General features: G+C 36.8%; 1 protein-coding gene across 2 annotated transcripts; it reads left to right on the top strand.

Moving 5' to 3' along the window:
- The first annotated feature begins 564 nt into the window (after positions 1–564).
- LOC105444373 (superoxide dismutase [Cu-Zn]-like) lies at positions 565–19,155 on the top strand. Of its 2 annotated transcripts, XM_030973390.1 has the most exons (6): positions 565–910; positions 12,649–12,798; positions 15,932–16,017; positions 16,914–17,095; positions 17,870–17,987; positions 18,714–19,155. In XM_030973390.1, exons 1-6 carry the CDS (start codon positions 859–861, stop codon positions 18,837–18,839), a joined length of 714 nt encoding a protein of 237 aa, XP_030829250.1. In that variant the 5' UTR covers positions 565–858; the 3' UTR covers positions 18,840–19,155. The 2 variants fall into 2 exon arrangements, with proteins under 2 accessions (XP_030829250.1, XP_030829251.1); XM_030973391.1 differs by lacking the exon at positions 12,649–12,798 and having other exon boundaries at positions 576–910.
- The last annotated feature ends 1,421 nt before the right edge of the window (positions 19,156–20,576 follow it).

The following is a 20,576-nucleotide window of genomic DNA, read 5'->3' on the forward strand; positions in this document are numbered from 1 at the left end:
TTCATTTACAAAATAAAAAGTGGTAAAAAAGGGGATTCCAATTTCTTACTGTTCTCGGAAGGAATGTCAAATGCCGTATACATGCTTGATGGGGACCGGGCTTAGCAATATGGGGATGCGCTCTCCTTGAAAATGGGGGGGGGGGGGGGGCTGGGGGGGGGCTGGGGTGCTCCTCTACATCCATCTCAGTTGCAAAGCCTTTTTCTGGCCATTAAGGGGCATTGGCATCTTGGGGCGTACTGGTAATATAAGGTGGATGATTGAATAGAAGGCCGCACAAGAGTGAGGGTAGGATTGCTACCCCACATTTCTCTCTCTCCCTCTCTCTCTCTCTCTCTCTCTCTCTCTCTTGTTTTATCTTCTCCTTTCTCTTTTGATGGACCTACCATGCTCTTTCTCTCTTTATTTCTTGGCTAGCAATTATGGGGCACGGGCTCCCACTCTAACTACCTTATTGATGCACCTACTTCTTGAACAAGGATCTGAAGAACGTCTTTATGATAATATCAAGGATCTTACCATCAGCTTTCCAGTGATTCTAGTGAATGCATCCAGAGACATCATCATGACTCGTGCCCTCTACGGGCTAGTCATCACCCGTGATCTGTCACTTTTAATTTCAGTGAGCCGTGGAACACCAACGATTGTTACATCACTCTACCTCTGTCCAGGCACGAAGTTATTAGTATTCGTTACCTTCCTTGAGCAGTTCATTCCATCATAGCCACCTCACTTAGCCAGCCACCAAGAATCAAAAGCGAAGTTGATAGTACAGGAATTAGTTTCTTCCTCTGAGATTGTGGATTAGGCCTACTCAACTTTCTGAGCCGAACTGAGCTTCTTTTCTTCTCCAACAAAATGCAGCTACTCCTTGCTCTCCTGTCACTCACAGCTCTCATCACCTCCAGCTGTAAGTATACACAAACCTTTTAATATCTACTCACGGAGGTAACAGGGCAATGATTCCTCCTGATCGTTGCACCCAAGGTGTCATCTCGACTGCGTTAATACCTATGCTATTAAGTGTATAGAGGCGATTTTGTACATGTGCCAGTAATTCGGGACATTGTTAACACTGTTCATTTTGAACTTTTAATTTAATTTTTAATTTTAATTACTGTCACATACCACGTTAAATGCCATACCATCTACTAACACACAGGGCACGTCAAAGAGCGTACCAGTGACAGACGGAGTGCTACGTCGGCTAATATTGACGCTTCGTGCGCAACAGGCATCAATCGAATCTACAAAATAAAGTTTTTTTTTCATACAGGAGCTTACTCAGGTGTTAAGTGAAACGATTGAAATCATTCATTATTTTAAATTTGAAAAACAAGATCAGGAATATAAATAATTGCTATTGGGAATTTTAAAAATATAAATATGAATATGAATTGCAATGATATATGTCATTTTCTGGGGCTTCTGAAGTTCTGACAACTTTTCTAGGGGTTTACGAGACCTTTTTTTCTTTTATATTTATTTGTAATTTAATCTGATGATAGCATGGTCAGTTACAAAATTGCTTTCCATAATTGCCCTTTTCGTCTATTAGGTATTATGTTTAGATAATTACATTTTAGAAAAATTAATTGCTTAGATCTATACATCCATCAATTAAGGATTTTAAAGGCAATTAAGCTAATAATGTATCAATGATGAAGTCGAATTTAAGACTTCGTTAAAATTACAGGGGGGGGGGGGTTATTTTATTACAAAAAGTTAGTAACAAACATTTATATCAGGATTTGATCACATATGAGCTTGTCGTTGGCTATTTAATACTTACTCATGTACGTTATTCTACAAACTAGATGGGCAAACTTCGTGTAGTTCGAGGTGCGGCGAATACTACAACCCGGCCAACCCCTGCCATTACAACTATATTTGTCCGCAATTCAGCAACTGCTGCCCAAACTAAGACAACTTATGCTTGGGTAAATCTCAATAGATGCGTACCATTCCAAGTTCAAGTTCAAGTTCAAGTTCAAGTTCAAGTTTTATTTCCATATCTGATTTTAAAAAACACAAGTACAATTTATATGCATATATATATTAACAAACGTTAAAATGAAACATCTTCAATTTAAATCATAAAGTGGTGGAGAAAAACTAAAGGCATTGGCCATGCAAGGTTATTCCCAGAGATAATAAAATTTACATAAAAAGTTTCTTAAATGTACTAAAAACGAGATAGAAATACAAAGATTAAAATAACACAAAGCATCAATATACAGAATTAAACCAGACAAATCTATTGCCAAAAAAAAAAGGGAAAGGCATTAATGTAAAAAATCAACTTATCAACTTCAATAAAATAATTTGTGTGTAGCTATAGAAGGTATAAAAATAATTCTCAAAAGGTTTTCCTTCCAGTTTTACTGTTACGGTTAAGAGGTATGTAGAAAATAAAGGATAACATTTAAACACCACATGGAGGGCTCGTAAGGAACCGAAGTCGGAATTGGCACATTCAGATAATAAATGCAAGTACCACAAAGCCCACTTTTACTAATGATGATGAAATACATTTTTCATCTGCGTTAGATATAATGTAAAGACAGTCCCGTGTTTCAATTTATTTTTGTTGTTTAATTCTTCTCACAACTTTATCTTGCCTGACGAAAATGATATTGTAACGTTAACTCCTTTCCCACGCTTTCAACAACAGCCAAATCCTCGACATTTTAATCATTCTCAATATAACACAACATTGACAGAAATGTCGATGTCGGGTTGCGTTACGGAAAACATGTTGGAACATACCATGCAGTCGGGCCAACTATCGTGTTTAGGAGAGGTGTAACTAAATCACGAGAATTGATACAGTGAATGATTCGTGTCAAATGAGAATGATAATACGACATGACAAGCAGATGACACCAGAGATACTAGGTCACATTTTACTGCCTCGGAGGGTTTGGGATGTGCGGACCGCCTCCCATCATTTTTGCCCTATGACGAGATGTGAAAGAAGTGTAAAAATTACTGATCTCATATTAATATTTAGTGATGAAGCTATGTGAATGACTTATCTCCTAAGTGGACATCAACACATACAGAGCATCGCTAAAACCTTCTTGATGTGGACAAAAGGACGGGGGTGTTGTTTAATTGTCGTTTTATTAAATAGTTTTAATCGAACTAAAAGCAATAATGAAAGTGAATAATCATTTTTTATAACGTTGGTTGTGTAATGAAAAATATATGAAGGTATTTTTAACCATTGTAGCTCCAAAGTCAGATGAAAGTACACATTAAATCATCCGGGTCGTCGCTAGAACATTCGGATTTTTTTTATTTATTTATTTTTTTTTTTTGGGGGGGGGGGACAGTTGTAAGGTCCAGCATGTCGACAAGTTCAAAAACTGTTTTTCAACAAGGAAAATGTTTTCAGATTTTTTTTAATTTGCTGACAAAAGGGGAAAATCAAATTAGTGACATTTTTCGAAAGGTCTTTAAAAAAATCTGCAAATTATGCATTTTGACAACAAGAATCTAAAAAAAATTCACAAACTTCACAATCGTACCTGCCCTAATTTCGAGTGGAGATGTAACACACATGTTCTCACCTTTGTAGACGCTTTGTAGGGAGACAAGGGCATCCCTTTATTGAATAAAACTATGGTCGAAATTATCACTCATTTTGTTCTCGGCATGGTAAAATGTGAATTCTTCCTAAATTATAGTGTTTTATTATTTTCCCCATAGCAATGTTTGTGTTTACTTTGAAGCTTTTCTAAAATGCTAAGTTAGAGATTCAGTTTCAAAGGTAGTGTTGATAGTTAACACTGATACAATTTGTAAACCGAAAGGATATATCAGCCGACTTTTATGTTCAATGTAAGGTCAAGACCCTAATTATATTTCGTATTTTATCGGTACATATTTAACACGAAATTGTGATATTGGACACTTATTTTGATGGAGTAATCTGAACCATTCTCCATTTCGAACGAAAATATTTCCATGGAGATTGAGTGTGGCCTGCATAAAGCTAAAGATCAAACAATAACTTCTCAAATTCTGTTCAGGAAAATGGGTCAAGCGTTATATTCTATAGAACAACCTTTTTCTTAAGAAAAGGAACGAATATACCAACACATATGGGATTAAAAGTGTGGGAAAACGAAATATTTCGATGAAGGACGTTGGAGAGAATACTATAGACGACATCTTCCTGATGAGACATAACATGAAAACAAAGACATTTTGTGGGGAAGAAATGTTATGGTCATATAATGCTGAATGGGAAATATATATGGCAATAAGCGAATGAAAAGGTTTGGACGAATAAAGAATTTTGTATAACTCTAGACAGGGAAAACTAAAGCGCAGTGGGAAAAATAATAAAATATTCAAAACAAACTATCATTATATTAAATATAAGGAAATCGCGACGTTTAGCCCAGCGCATGGTAAACGACCAGGAGGAAGAAGATGATTTAAAGAACGAAATTGTTTGGGAAAAGATCAGTTTTTTTCTTCTTCAATATGCTCGACGGTACCAAGACAACAGCTGAAGATGTTGCTTCAAAATCGGGGGAGTGATTTTGTCCCGGCGAGAACGAAATTGCCGAGGAATCTCTCAAATCTGTCAAATCAAAAGCTTAACCTACTTATGTATCCAGGACTTTTACTCCACATTGTCGCATCAAAAGTCAACTACAATGGTGGAGCAATGGTTGTTAGAGAGCGACGGGGAGAGAATATGGTTCCTTATTATCCTCGGAAAATTTTCTTAAAAATACGAGATTCAAAAAAGGTAAAAACTGGTTTAAGTGTTATTCGATAATAAATTAGACTTAAATGTGAACCGAGTGTTGACATTACTTCGCATTGCTATTTAAAAACTTTTGCGTTATTTTAAGAGACGATAATGTACTCAAGGGGGTTGCTTCCCAGTTTCGTCGAAATGAAAATGCTCCATTTGTATTAACCTTTAGAATCAGAATGTAATAAGTCTCTGTTGAGTATAATTTGCAAGTAGAGACTCTATATACCCAGCTGATGTGCGTCTATACAGAGACTTTTTTCCTGTGTAATAAAAACATTATTTATGTATGTATCTATTTTATGAACACATTTACTACTTGAAGAGGAAAACTTACGATAACTAAGTTACGATGACAAATGTCGGCCGAAGTTCACACACGTAACACCACCCAGTGGCGAAGCTATACGGGGACACGGGGCACGTGCCCCCTAGAATGGCGAAATAAAAACATAAACAAAAAAGAGATAGAAAGGAGGCTAGAGGGAGGGAGGGAGAAAGTGAGCACGAAAAGAAAACGACAGGACCCCCAACCAGTCCCCTACTCGACGATATTTTTAAATTTCGCTCTTTCCGATCCTAGTTAGATCGGAACCCCTCCTCCATGTCAGTGCCCCCATCAATGAGTGATTTCAAGTTTGGTGTTAGTGTTAGTGTTAGTGTTTAGAGCAGTCAAGAGCTCTTAAATCGAGCGGAAAATTTGCAGATGAAATTAAGAGCCCGATACTGATATCAAAATCGATAGCTTAACACCAGCCTTGACGTCACCACATACTTGATTTCACGACGATGATTTAAAAATTGTACATAAAAACTATAGATATCATGAAAAGTACAAAATATAATTTACACCTATTTTTCTGGTCTTATAAAATAACTAATTTTACACAAAAGAATATGTGAATTACCTGTTTCACATATTTTTATTTGATCGTCAGACAGTAAATTGGCGTCGTTCGTGCGTTGACTGTGTGCGGGTACAACACTAACACCGAACTGGAAATCAACATTTGCTTAATCCATAGGGGCTAGTGTTAGTGAATAGGACATTTGTACGTAAAATATTAACACCAGCCACAAAGGTCGGTTCAGCAGACGACTTGAGTGATTTCAAGTTGGGTGTTTAAGGGGTTGGGTGTTTAAGGCTTGAGCTTTTGTCTGGATTCACAAAAAACGCTGATACAAGCTTCATTTTATTTAGTCGTTATGTAGCAGCTCTAACAAAATCTGACCGGGAGATCTACAAAGTAGAAATCATTTGTTGACAATATATATATTTTTTAAATTTAAAAGAAATTAATAAATTCCGTGATATTTAATTATCATGCTGCAAGAAAACATTGTCATTCGAGAAGGAGTGAAGAGGAGTAAGCCTGAATCCGATGACCGGGGTAATAATATATCTGTAAAGCGCTTAGGCACATCGTTGGATCGGTGTATTGAGCGCTATATAAAAAAACGGATTATTATTATTATTATTATTAGTAAGTTGATATTTACAAATCTGTTTGGTTGGTAACCTCAGAACGCAAGGATCTACTAAATAGACGGGTTTCATGCCGTCATTCTAAAAGATACACTCTGCTTTTCAATTTTAAATGGATAAATATGAAATCCACTTTACTTTTTATACGCCGAACTTAAACGTCGCACTGTTCTGTGCGTTCGATATAGCAGCTTGAGACAGATGATAGGCAAATACATTTACCAATGTTTTTTCATTCTTAATTTTGTTTGAGAGGAGGGACCTTGCGAACAAATTGTGTCATCATTACATTGAAATAAGTTGTGACCAACCACTTACTTCTTCGTGTTACCTCAAAGGGTTTGGTAATTCTGAAATTACTTCTTCACATCGGGGTATCAACAAAATATGGATAGGCCTATTTCATTTTTTTGGTGGTAATGATCAGTTCTTATCATTCGGTACCAGCATTAATCAAAAGGTATTCGACATCACCTGACATTAATTGTTTGTGTGGATTTGTTCCCAAGATGTTGAGTTGATAGAGATGGATACAAATGTTTAACTACTTGTTCGCTATCTTATCATAATAATCTTGATGGATATTGAGAGATTGGATACGCTTATCCTACGTTCCTCGATCAAGCAAGTACGCAATCGTTTATCTTAGCTTTCATCAACTACAATTTATTGTTAATAACCTAGATAGAAGTATGAATCGGCTTAAGTTTGAAGTTGACAGTAAAGATGTATGACAACAAATATGACAAAATTCATCATATCATAATATAGTCGTCTCAGTCATCAGAAACCGAGTCTATTCTTGATCTACAGATCTATATACTTATGTTTGCTTAGCTTCGTACTACGAAATATCCATCGGTAATTGGGGTTGATTCCTTCTAAAATTGGGTAATTTTTCTCTTGCGTATCAAAATGGTGATTATTTCCTAAAAAGATGCAATACTGCAGACGCCTTACCGATATGTTTTTGCAGATGCGCGGCTCTTCAGAAGGCATCGGGCAGCCCTGACAGCGCTGTCATCTTATCATCTTGTGAGGACTGATTCCTTTTAAAAGTGGGTAGAAATGAGATGGGGCAGATAGAGAGAGATTCAACACAGAGATATCTACAGAGAGAGAGAGAATGATGATGATGATGATGATGGTGAGATAGATAGATAGATAGATAGACATAATTATAAGGATATTTTAGAAGGATAGGGAGACTAAGTTATTACATAGAAAAGGAGAAACAAAGAAAAATAAATAGAGAAAAAATGACAAGTCGGATGCAGGTGTGTTTTTCTTTGTGAACAAAAGGAGAAAAGGGAATCTTACTTTTTTAGAGATGAACAGACTGGGAGAGAGATAATTATATATTATGTATAGAAATAGAAAGAGAGAGAGAGAAAGAGAGAGAGAGAGAGAGAGAAAGAGAGATATTTAGGGAGAGCATCAGACTGGGAGGGCCAGAGTCAAGATCAAAGATGCTGCGATTTACAGCGTTAAGTTTCTCTGGATTCAATAAAATGATGAGGAATTTGACACTCTTGGATCTCGGCATGGTACTGGTTATCAGGGATAATCAACACCTTCGTCGCCATCTTGAAAGAAAGAAAAAAAAACACAACAAGTTTCTAGCCCTCGGCAGCAAGTGTGGATTCCACTGCTAGATTTCCATGGAGATACTTGCCTGGTGAAACGTCAATTCTCTACCAAATTTGACCCCATTTCTTGTTGTTCGATAACTTTCTGAAGAGATGTCGATCTAGATGGCATTGTAGCTTTGCATTATGATAATTCTTGGAAAAGCTGTTTGACGATAGTGTCTTATATGGATAACCTTTAATTTTGGAGGTAGCCGACGATTACTGATATTCCAGTAGAGTTTGTGATAATGTTCAGTTACCAGGTCTTATTGAAGAAACATCAAGGTCAAAGCAACGTACATGTTGAAGTCTTCAAAAGATCACAGATCCACTAGCAGGCCCAGGAGAGGGCTAATAGGATGCACATTGTATAGAGGATAAGCAGGCGAAACGACCCTTTAAATACGGCTTGAAATAGAGAGCAAAATGTCATGGCTATATATATACGAACATACTCCGTAGGTGATAGTGTATTCTCAATATATAGCTGTTAAGATGTTTGTCACCTTGCATTAACTGAATGCTTACGTGTCTTACCTATCCCGGTTGGATTCCGTACATATAGTACCAAGACGACTACCCCCTGGACAATCTCGCTTTCCCCGTACAACTATACCGCGAACCGATTCCGCTATCGTGGCACGGCAGTTCTGTAGAGGGGATGGGGGGGGGGGGGGGGGGGGGGGGCTTTCATCATTATTATGCATCTAACCACTTTATAGGTTTATTTTTGTGCAGCTGAGCGTAAGATTAGAATATTTTGTGTAAATATGAATTTATACCTTTAGCTCAGAGAGGTGGACGCTTTGACCGTGACCGATTTACAAACCACTATTTCCTGGAAAACCCTGCTACGTTCTCCAAGGTATTTTGTTTTACACAGTCCGACATGGGCTTAAATGGTATATGAAATAGGCAGCAACTGTCATCAAGGTCCTTTTAACATCATAAATGCGCAATAGAAAAGTGTTAACATAAATGAAACAATGCGCATCACGATTGCAAAGACTTTCGAAACATAAACTTAAGGCAAGTTGAAACCCTGTCCATCACCTTTTGCAATGTGACATAATTATAACTCAAATAAGATTTATATCGGGAATATAGTAAATGCCCCATGAGTTGATTGTTTCGAAAGTCTCCGCGATCGTGATGCGCATTGTTACATTTATGTCGACAATTTTCCTAAAAATTAATTCTTTAAATTTATATGAAAAGAGAGAAAAAATCTAATCTTATTATCGTACATCTGCATTTTTTTTTTGTGCTGCTTTTCTACCTTGAGGTTATTATCACAGTCAAGCTGTTCGACTACTCAGGTAGCTCACCATGACTGCGGGAGCCAAGGCCAATGTCTATCCGGTGACGGGGGTGACCAGTGGCGTAGCGTTGGCTCATCCACTGAAAGGGCACTCGGATTATTAGGGGGGCGGAGGGCACTGTTATGTTTGGCGATTCGGCCGCCGATTATACGAGGTTGCGAGAGGGGATCATATCATCTTCTGTTTTCTTCCTTTCCTTCTCTCTCTCTCTCTCTCTCTCTCTCTCTTTGTCCCTCCTCTCCCCTCTCTTTTTTCTTTTATTTTGCAATTTGATTGGAAGGGGCAGGTGCCCCCTAGCTGTTCTCCCCTCGTAGCTACGCCACTGCTGGTGACCATTATATAGTCTTTACTAACAAATACACAACGTGTTGGTTTACAGTCCTTGATTGACAGGTATCTATCTATGTCTTTTTTGTCAAAATGCCTTGAAAATAAGGTTATCCTGCGAGATCGACATGGATAAAAAGTTCACTCAAACGACAGCCCACGATACCGACAAAATAAAGGAATACGTAAGAAATATAAGAATGACGAATATTATAAACCCTGAAAGTATTTTCTTTCTGATTGTAAATGTTTTTAAAGGGTTCATTATTATACATGTACTTGCGTTCCAACTCGTGAATTTCTCCTTCGTATAATGACATTCCAGTTCCGAACTTAGCTTGACCTAATTTGGAGGGCAGAAGGGAAAGAGGGGTGGGGATCTTCTCAACAAATCTGTGTAAACAAAGTGAGAGAGAGGTTACATTCACAAATTTTCACATGTCAATAGGAATGTTTACTTTGTATCTATAGTACGACAGACATAATGGGATAATTTGGGAATTTGCCAAAGTAATCTACATACCGACAAAAGTTTATAAACTTTAAAAGAATCTACCATTACGTTATATTAAAGCCTAGAATATCAAATATGATGAATTGAAGGAAGGTAACCTAGGCAGAAGAATAAAAGAACCATATTTGTTTGTAGAGAAAGTAAGATCGAGCTTACAGACGTAGAATTTAGATTTGCAATAATTTTTATTGCCAACATGTCCCTCAAGATGTTTTAAATGCCAATCAAAAATGTTCTCCCATGCAGTTGTTGTCATGAACGGTCTCATCATAGAACATTTGTGAGAACTTTTCAAGACGACTCGGGGTTGAGACCCCTGTGGGAGACATACAACATGTTGTTCACGAGCTGAGATGGTCGCAAACCTTTATTGAATACCTTTAAAATATTCTATGGATGCAGTTAAATTCATTCATTTTTGTCACATTATTTAAACAATTGAATAAGAAACTGTTACATTTTAGAGATGAAATTCATTGCCGCTATATTTTATATATTTCTCGCCATGACGTTGTTGCCGTCTGTACTGCAAGTTTGTGTTTTAGCTACGTCCGTCGGCAGTAATTCATCATCGTTTTGTGTTTTCCTTCCTATGAGCCGTTTTTGTTTATATTCTGTTGAATGATATTATCTTTCCACGAATCCTTTAACAAGGTTCTACATTGTTAAAACCTGCCAAATGAAAGGAATTTTGAGTAATAATTGACCTTTGAAAGGTCACAAGTCTTAATTTCACCAACAAACAGCTCTGGAGAAGAAAAAAAAAAATCTATATTGGAATGAAGCGACTGACACATTAGTTTTCCAAATGTCTGGTGTTTGTGCCGCTATTCAGGAAAGCGGAAATAATTCATTTAAAACAGTCACTTCGTAAAATCAAAAAGTCCATTGTCATACAAACACATGTGACTCGTAGCCAGGTCCCCATAATTGAATGATATCATGTTGTTATACATATTCCAAACCTCTGTGATGATTTAGCAACTTCCGAAGTACTCGGTCTTTGTCACGAATCTGTCATTTTAGATCAATAATATTTATATAGCGCAGCTACTCTATGAAGATATTCTACTGCGCTGTGATGAAAACGAAACTCCTAATAGTGCCTTCTTTATAGACACACAATGAAAAAAAACTATTCAAAAGCTCTTGAAAGAAGTGCGTCCTCAACAAAACTTTGAAGACAGCCGCATGAGGCTTTTCTTGTGTCTGATGGTATAGGTTTTTTTCAAAGCTTTGGAGCGGCGCAACTGAGAGCGCAATCTTTAAAATAGTTCATAGCATTGTCATTAGTAAACATCTCGTCAATCATTGTATTAAACCACCTCCCCATCTCTCCTTCTTTCAAATGATACTAACTTGATGCATATTTATATCAAAAGAAAAATACATGTAGTTTACAATTGATTAGACATTGGTTACGGGAATGCCTGATTGAATCCCATTCTTCAAGTTTGAAACTTCAGTTGATTTTGAAGAATAAAATACAGGTGGGAAGAGCCTTGGAAAACTCTAGAGAATATTATTGTGGAGTAAAACTTGTCATTATAAAAACTGTATGGGGACCCGTATACAAAAAGCTTAGCAATTAATATAATCAATGTAAAATTGATTTTTGTGATTGATTGCATTTATATTTAAGCGCAAAATATCGCAAAAATCAATCGTGCAATCAATTGCTAAGGTTTGTGTTGAGGGACCCAAATAGCTTTATGACAGAGTTTAAGTAAAAAACACAGGATACCAAAATGTGGTATTTTCTAGGCCGTTAGTTTTTCAAGACGTGTGGTCGATAAAGCAGGGACATGGTGGGTTCGTGCTTTTTATTGTGAAATCCTTATCTTGGGTAATTTATGTCACCCTTCCTTGCTATCTTTCATTAATATAACCATGAACTTAGGTTCATGATATAACTAACGGTTTCTTAAACTGTTGGCGTCATGCTTAAGGTGTCTGGGGTAAGGCGCCAGTTAGTTCGGAACTTGTTATATAACTGCAGACGAGCAAAAATCAGTTGCTCGAATTCTAAAATTTGTGTAATCGAATCCATCCGTCCCTTCTTCCTGGATAGGGGGACTAATTGTATGTTTGAATATACGGGCTGCGTTTGTTTCTATCCTTGATAATTATTACGATAAAGAATAATGAATTAATTTGTCTTAGATCAATGAGCTTCCGCCTTACGTAGTTAGTAATCTTAAATCTTGCAAGCAAGGTTCTTCTATGTGTTGATATACAGGCCTACAACTCATCCTTATTTCATTTAAAGAAATTTCAAGATATTACATAAAAATACCCATGTTCTCTGCTAGGAGAATAGGAATGTTTTTCCACCCTATATGGATAGGTTTAGAATCAAAGTCTCAATCAATCTGATTGCAAAGAAACATATAGGTCCACTTTTGTGATGAGTGTTGTTGTGTCTCTGAGATCAATCAACCTCCATGTTAAAAGAAGGGGTTCTCTTGTCTTACCCTCTTTAACGTGTACGGACTGTCCACCCTATGTTTAAAGAGTTCACACGTATATTAAAGTATGCGTATCCTGCTGGTTTATTTTGGAAAAGTTTTGTAATTTTATGTATTACACAGATTGCGTTCGAATCCCCCTCTTTGCCACCCTTCGTCACCTTCAACACGAGATCGACAACCTTAAGGCGGAAGTGGTCGTCCTACGCCAGACACAGGATCAATGTCACCCTACAGAAGCTCCTCCTACAGATGTTGGAAAGAATAAAGACGGTAGGCCTTATGTTGAATGTGCATGCACCGAACTCTTGAGATCAGCATGGAATGTGTTTGCAAACGAAGAATCAAGAACCAAAGCACCCTCCTTCTCGCCTGTTATCTGTCGTACGTTCTTCTTCTAAAGCTCGCTCGCTGTGACCATGCTAGCTGTGATGTGGCTATTCCTAACCTGTGTGATCCCGAAAATGCTCCTGCAACATTGTGTGAAATGAAGCTTAAACTTGCTAGAAAGCTGAATAGATGTTCATTTGCACCGAAGTCACCAAACCATAGTCAGTTGAAGTTCGTGGCACTGCTTGTAATGCCCTTCCAACACCTGCACATGCATCCCGTCATACAACTGCATCTGTCATTGTTGATCTCGGTTGCATTTAGTCTAATTTTCTTGTAATGATTGAGGCGCATAATAAACATGAATATCATACTGCCGACTTTAACTTGTGGCATCTATAATCATGGACCTCGTAGTAGGTCCATGCTATTATTATCCTGCTCTTTTCTGCTACTTTTGACATAATCATCCTTGTCAGAATAGGAGCGTTTGACATCCTTTTGCTCCAAAGGTTCGTTATTCTAAAAGCTCTTTGATCGGAAGGACCATTGCTTTGAACATTCTTTATTCAGTAGGTTTGTTCTCCCAAAGGCTGGTTATTCCGGAAGTTCATTTTGCCAAAGATTCGTTTTCCGATGGTTTGTTATTCCAAACGTACGGAAGGCTCGTTGTTCCGAAGAATCCTTATGAAGGATGGTTCTTCCGAAGGTTATTCTAAAAGTTTGTTTTATTGCCGTCATTCTTATTAAGGTTATTCTAAAGATTCCTTAAACTTTAAGGTAATACGAAGTTTACGGTAATATTTCAATATGATTGGATTATGAAATTTAAAATTTGCATTACCATTGTGAAACCTAGTGTTAGAATAAGCAACTTTGTTAAAATTGGGCTCTAAAACGCTAAGGATTTCGAGAAATTAAAATATCAACATAAAGAGTTTATTATTGACAATTTCATCACTTTTGACTCGATTTCAACCGCGACAACGATCATTGAATATTGTAGGATCGCATATGCTTCCAATGTTCATTTTAACCAAATTCATGACCCCATACCAAAACTTTTAATCTGCAAGTTCATTGAATCTAAACACAAACACAACATCTTCTACATGTTATCAATCGAAAAAGTAATAAGGGTAATTTTGTCTCAATAATCCAAATTATATCTTCTAAATCTTAGAAAAAACAACATAGTTACTCTCCGGATCACGAACGTTTTAAGTAACTCATCCATTAAAAATGTCGGTACATGTAAAATGTTGTCGCCTTTTATATATTCGTAAAAATTGCCCACATTTATATGTTTAAATGAAATAGAATTTTCGCCAGACTCGCAAATTGACATGAGATACTTGCAGACTTGTACTACGACAAGGCCTACTAGACGACTACTTCTGTTCGAGTTTTCGTTCGAAATGATGAAACATGCGTTTCATTATACGCCGTGCCAACTACACAAAAGGGTAATATCTTATGGTATACCGTAAATTCCGGTACTTTGAACGCGAAAGGACGACGCTCCTTATATCTATCGTTAGATGGTATCCGCTTTGAGCTTTACCTACCTTTGCCTACCTGATATGGACACAAATAAATTAAATGCAAGAAGTCTTGCATTTAATTGATTTGTGTTCATTTCACTGCATCAACACTTCTCTTTATTTCCACACCATTCCAAAAAGACAAACACCCAATTAACCCGCATCCAAGATCTCAACATACGCACCTTGATTGTAACCATGGCAACAACGCAATGCCCATACACCTGACAGTCTCTCTGAAGAAAAGCTGTGGACAACTACTTGTACTTCTAATATTCCAAGCGACTCCCAAAGAATGATCAATCATTATTTTCATGCCTCTTCCTGTCAGTGAAAAGGTATATTATTTGAGCACATATTGGAATGAACTTTGAACAATTCAACTCCTCCTCCTTCAGTTTCACTAAGGTGTGAAGTGGCTCTACACTTGATTTATGTGCTCTACAAAACAAAACAAATGTGATATTTGATTACCATGTCATATACCAGAGCAAGTTTAGTGCATAAGAGTTTTGCTTATATTTGTAGTATGTACTGTGTTTTCGAGAAATGGAGTAATTTCCTAATTAGAATTCTAAATTGCAACCTTGTGATCACTTGTAATGCAATTACTGCATGTTAATTAAATCGGAAAATCTCTCGACCGCAAAGAACAAGGTCTTTAATCACCGAAATTATTTATTTAAGTCGGATTATCATGCATGATTAACAAATATATCTGAAAAATAAAAATATGTAAAAGTGCTGCACCTGGTGCTCCATATAGTGTGCGATTGCTGTTCGTTCAACTTTCGTTCACTTTATGTATACAAGCTTGGTAGCGATGAAGCAATATATGAACACGCCTAAAAGGGCAAATTATGTTTTTATTGAATAAAATCACAAAAAATGTAAAACATTGCAATTGATATATTAAAGATGATATGTGTGAAATGATGTTATTACCTATAAAATAATGACATCATTTAGCACTTATACGTTGAAATAAATATGATTTTCAAACTTCAAACACCAAAATATACAATCAATCGACACATTAAATATAAATCCCGATGATCGACGGCTTGGTCGTCCCAAGAAAAATAGGTTACGAAATTATACACTCAATTTTAAGAAGGTTAATGTCATCTGTGGATTGTGAAAACTTTCTTCCTTTGATTGTTTAGTTTTAAGAAGTTTTCAATTTCTTAAGTTTTAAACCGTAATTACAGTGAAACTCGTTTAATGACCACTGGCCTATTAAGACAGCATTTTTTTGTTTCAATTGAACAGTGTTTCTACTACCTGTAAACAAATTTTACACAAAGGCTACATATTCATACAGGAGAAAATCAAGGATTTTGTACAAATGCAAAAGGAGGAGCACGATTTTGAAATCTGAATAAAACCCCCACCTCAATTAAGCGGCCAATCTTTACAATCTATACATTGTGTGTACCTTGAACGGTCTAAATTTACAGCTTTCATAGTATTAATATTCATATTTTTACTTTCCCCTCTTTTTGCACCCTCCCTCCCTGCTCCTTTAACAGCGGCTGTTACGGTAAACTTCGCCTCATGTCGGCTGACAAAGAGCGAGAACGGAGAGGTTGTGGGCAGAGTCGATCTTCGAGAACAGGTGCGTATATACTAACCACCAGCAAAATTGAATCATGACTTTTTACTCTGACACTAACGGTAAGGTGAGTGTGAATGCACTGTAAACACAATGATTATGTTGGGGACTGTGATTTCCGCTAAAATTATTTGTGGCATTGCTAGCTTCCAATGGTTCCAAGTAAAGCATATGCTACTGATTTTAACCGCATTGTAAATCAAATTTTGCTGAGAAGTCGATGTTTGGAAGAAAAATAACTTTTTGTCTTTTTCCTGCAATTCGATCCTTCTAGTCCTCAAAGAAAATAATTCATGCAAGTCGCCACTCGTATTTTCTAATTGTGTGTGAGCTCTAAAACACATACCATGTTTCTTCAGAGAACAAACCAAAAGTCATTGACTTATTCCAAAAGTTTGTTATTAAAATAAGTCTTTTTTTTCTGGTATAACAAACTTTTGGAATAAGTCAATGACTTTTGGTTTGTTCTCTGAAGAAACATGGTATGTGTTTTAGAGCTCACACACAATTAGAAAATACGAGTGACGACTTGCATGAATTACAATCATAACTTAGTTTTGACTAATCTCCAGCATTCAACATTATAACGTGATTCATTTCAGCATCAATTCATTTAAAAAAATAATTTGTAATGTTTTTGATCAGGGGAAAATGAAAGAAAGACAAGATCACGTAAATCTATAACTGAATGAGATTATATTTGAAAATATGAAAAGTGAAGCAATCCTTATAAAATAGACTAGTGTTTCTATGCTGGATAAAAAATTAAAGGGTAAAGTGAACAAAACCATGCGTCTAGATGATTTCGAAAAGGGCTCATTTAAAAAAAAATTAAAAAAAAAAATCATTATTTAATTATTCTTACATGCACCTCATCATCTCCATTCTGTCTGTTTCAGAGTGATACGAACGTACTTCAGCTCCGTCTGCAGGTTGATGGTGCGAAGCTCACTTTGGCGGCAAACAGCAAACATGGATTTCATGTGCACACCTATGGCAACATCAGTGGTTCATGCTCAACCACCGGAGGACATTACAACCCTGATGGCGTAGATCACGCCAGCCCAACTTCAGCACAGAGGTAATCAAATCAACAATTTTCTCATTTCCAGTTAAAAAGATGTTTCGTTGTAAGGGTAGGCTGCATCACTGAAGCTTAAGTAAAGACTTGAGATTGACCTAAATGTTCGTGTATAGCGTATACAGAAGTTTTGTTTAAAGAGAGGGCATATTATTCATAAACTTCGTTGACACCCCCCCCCCCCCCCCACAACAAAAATTTAAAAAATAAAAAAATCGGAGCCTAGTTCGCTCCAAAATTCTCTGACAAACAGAACAAAATGAAATTGAATAAAATTAGAGGTCATCATTTTAAGGAGGGGCACATTTCTGGACTTGTTTACTACTAAGCCACTTGTGCCCCCTAAATGCTCGGTGAGAGCAGTGATATGCATGCTCAACAATTTTCTCGAACAGGTCCGCAGACTTGGACGTGGCTCTTCAATAGTGGGCGTGGTATCTTCGATTCAATTTGACCGTTTGTGGTTGAGGATAAACGATGAGTGTTCTGTATCTTGTTGGCGACTTTAGTTTTCTTTTACATAACAAGTTTTTTTGTATGTGATCTTCCTTGAAGATAGAGATTGGGGGGTAGACAGACAGAGGCAGGTACAAAGCCAAAGGGGGACTGGAAAGACGTGGACTACAGAGAGAGGAGGAAGAAGGCGATCATGTTCAGTGAAACCAGAGATTATTCAGTCCAAGAATCTTCATTAAAAAAGAGACTGAATATAAAAACCACATTATTTATTTGTTTTCTTCCTGGTATTTATTTTTTTGGGTGTTGTTCATACAGGCATGTTGGCGACCTAGGTAATGTTCAAGCGGACGCCTCAGGGAATATCGATGTGAGTTTCAACGATACTTATGCATCGCTGACAGGAACAAAGGCTATCATGGGACGAGCATTCGTGGTAAGGTGTTTACTTCTTTTAATATGAATACGAACGACAGAGAAAACAAAGACGATGTAGAAAGAGAGAGAGAGTGAGGGAGGGAGGGAGGAAGAGAGAGAGAGAGAGAGAGAGAGTTCGAGCGAGAAAGGGGGTAAAGTAGAAGATGTGGGGTGCTGAACTGACAGGTGGAGGGGGAATGGGTTGTCGATAAATATAAGTTGGGGGAGGGGGGGATCGAGCCAAATAGCCTCACCCTATCAAGAAAGCTGAAATTTGGTCAAGTTTAATGGCTGAACGATGTGATAAAGGGACACGGTCATACACCCCGGGCCAAAACCCTGTGCTTTGACTTACCAATGTTCATCCACATCTGGGTTGAAATCGAATTTCCCTACGCCAACTAGACATTATTGTTATTGTTGTTGTTGTTATTGTTGTTAATGTTAATGCTAAGAAAAGATTTTGACATTTTTTGACAATTTATGCCTGTGAAAATATATGAAATATTTTAGTTATCAGATACTTTGTCACATACCTTTGCCCACGACTCCCCCCCCCCCCCCAAAAAAAGGTCCCGAATCCGCTGCTGGGCATGACTTTGTAGGAGCCAATTCTCGGTGTTGATTATACACTTTTTATTTTATTTTATTTTAGCATTCTTAATTTTGTTTTATCCATTAGTGCACTGCAGAGCTATATCAAATCGTATTTTGAAATAAAATTCTTTCTCGCTCTTTTCGTCAGCTTCATGGAGGAGAAGACGATATTGGCCTGGGAGGTAACGCTGGCAGTCTGGCGAGCGGCAACGCCGGACCTCGATTGGCTTGCTGCGTCATCGGCTGGGCTACTGGCACAGATTGGGTTTACTAAGTAATTATTGTTCTTTAATTACAAAGATATCTCTAAAATTCACCCATGCGTACATTTTTATTACTCTTTTGCACATTTTCTACGATTTTTTGATATCGACACATTATTATGATTTGGTGTCAGATAAAACAACTGAGTACCAATCCTGTGACAGAATGTTACGATTTTTTTGGTCGAATATGGAACATGCTTGTCAAGTGTTGTAATGTACTCAGGGGCGGACTGGGACTACAATGCGGTTGAGGAAATTTCGAAGCAAACGGCCCACTCAACATATCAGCCGGCCCTCAGACCACAAATCGACCTACCCTCAAGCCAAAATATTGAGTGGGCCCATGGGGGGAGGGGAGGGGGGGGGGGGGGGGGACTCCTCCAGCTCTCAATGGCCAGTCCGGTCTGTGTAATGATCAGAGAAAAAAAATATGGTGATCTGGGGTCTTTTGAATTTTACCTTTGTTACGTAAGTTATCGTCAAAATTTAGGAAATTAAAATTACTGAAGAACAGGTTAGTAAAAACAAATAAAATACAAAGATGTGTGAGGTTAATTTTGCCATCGCATGGATGGTCTTTCTCATCATGTCCGTCGGACCAATACGATTTGATAAATTCCAATTATATTTCACTTCTAATTGTACATGGTGTTTTAATATTCTGTTAAAAACTGTATTACATGTGTTTAATTTACTATGTTATTTATAATATATCATGTATAAGTATATTTTATTGTATAAACAAGTAGGACCTATATTGCTGTTATTTCCATGCAACTGTCGAATCATTAATGTAGTATGCTGCATGCTATGTTTCATGTCTCATCAATGATATAAGTCGAAATTTCTGTTATGAATAGTCATCATTCTAAACCTTTAATTTTAAGCATAATATAACAATTTCTTATGTGAAAAATAAAAACTTGAAAAAATAAAAATTAGATTGGTACAACAAGTGCTTAAACAACATTGGCAAGAAACCACTCAAAAAACAACAATACGAAAATAGATAACCTGTCAGTACAAATTGAATTCAATTGACCAAAAGGTTTGTTGTACCAAAAGAGAGAAATACACTGCAGTTAAAAACTGATCTTATTTCTCAAAGATTGAACAAAATTAATCACATCATATTATTCAAATTTATCTAGATAAAAATGTAACAAAACATTGTAAGGACGACCCATTTGTGACTTGAATTGAATAAAAAGAGAAAAATTATGCAAAAAAACAAAGTGAGTGCTTCATCAACATCGGACGGAAGAGGGACAGTTATGGAGCTATAAAGTTTTGCATAATATCATGAAACACTGAAATGTATCACATAAGCTCTATATAAATTAGCAAGATGACGATGTCATCCCCTCACTTTTCTCTATCTGTTTTGTACACAAATGCAGCAAAAATATTTTTCTGCTCTGCGAATGTAAGACATGAGTTGAATCATCATGGAATATGTGCAAAAATACCTTTACCGTATAAACAAAAATGAAAGAAGTGAGTCCCCCAAAAAGTTGAAATTTCATAGGCAAAACATATTGTTTAAAAGCTGACTGTAATCATTTGGAAACAAAACAGTGAAGCCAAAATAGAAGACTCTGAATAATTTCTGATGATTTCCGCCACAGATGTGATAAGTTATGACGAATACATGTGCATAGTATTACAAGTCAAATTGTATTAGTCATTTTTTTTAAGAACAATGTCTTATAAACAGGAAACAATCTTCATCTAAACCTAGTCAG

Source organism: Strongylocentrotus purpuratus, unplaced genomic scaffold (genome assembly GCF_000002235.5).
Source record: "Strongylocentrotus purpuratus isolate Spur 01 unplaced genomic scaffold, Spur_5.0 spur5_scaffold_6, whole genome shotgun sequence".
Lineage (NCBI taxonomy): Eukaryota > Metazoa > Echinodermata > Echinoidea > Camarodonta > Strongylocentrotidae > Strongylocentrotus > Strongylocentrotus purpuratus.

Excerpts from the sequence above, each read along its gene's own strand:
- LOC105444373 (XM_030973390.1), top strand. The coding sequence starts at position 859 with ATGCAGCTACTCCTTGCTCTCCTGTCACTCACAGCTCTCATCACCTCC. Across the intron at positions 16,018-16,913 it reads GAGTCGATCTTCGAGAACAG|AGTGATACGAACGTACTTCA; the intron begins GTGCGTATATAC and ends TGTCTGTTTCAG. Across the intron at positions 17,096-17,869 it reads AGCCCAACTTCAGCACAGAG|GCATGTTGGCGACCTAGGTA; the intron begins GTAATCAAATCA and ends TTGTTCATACAG.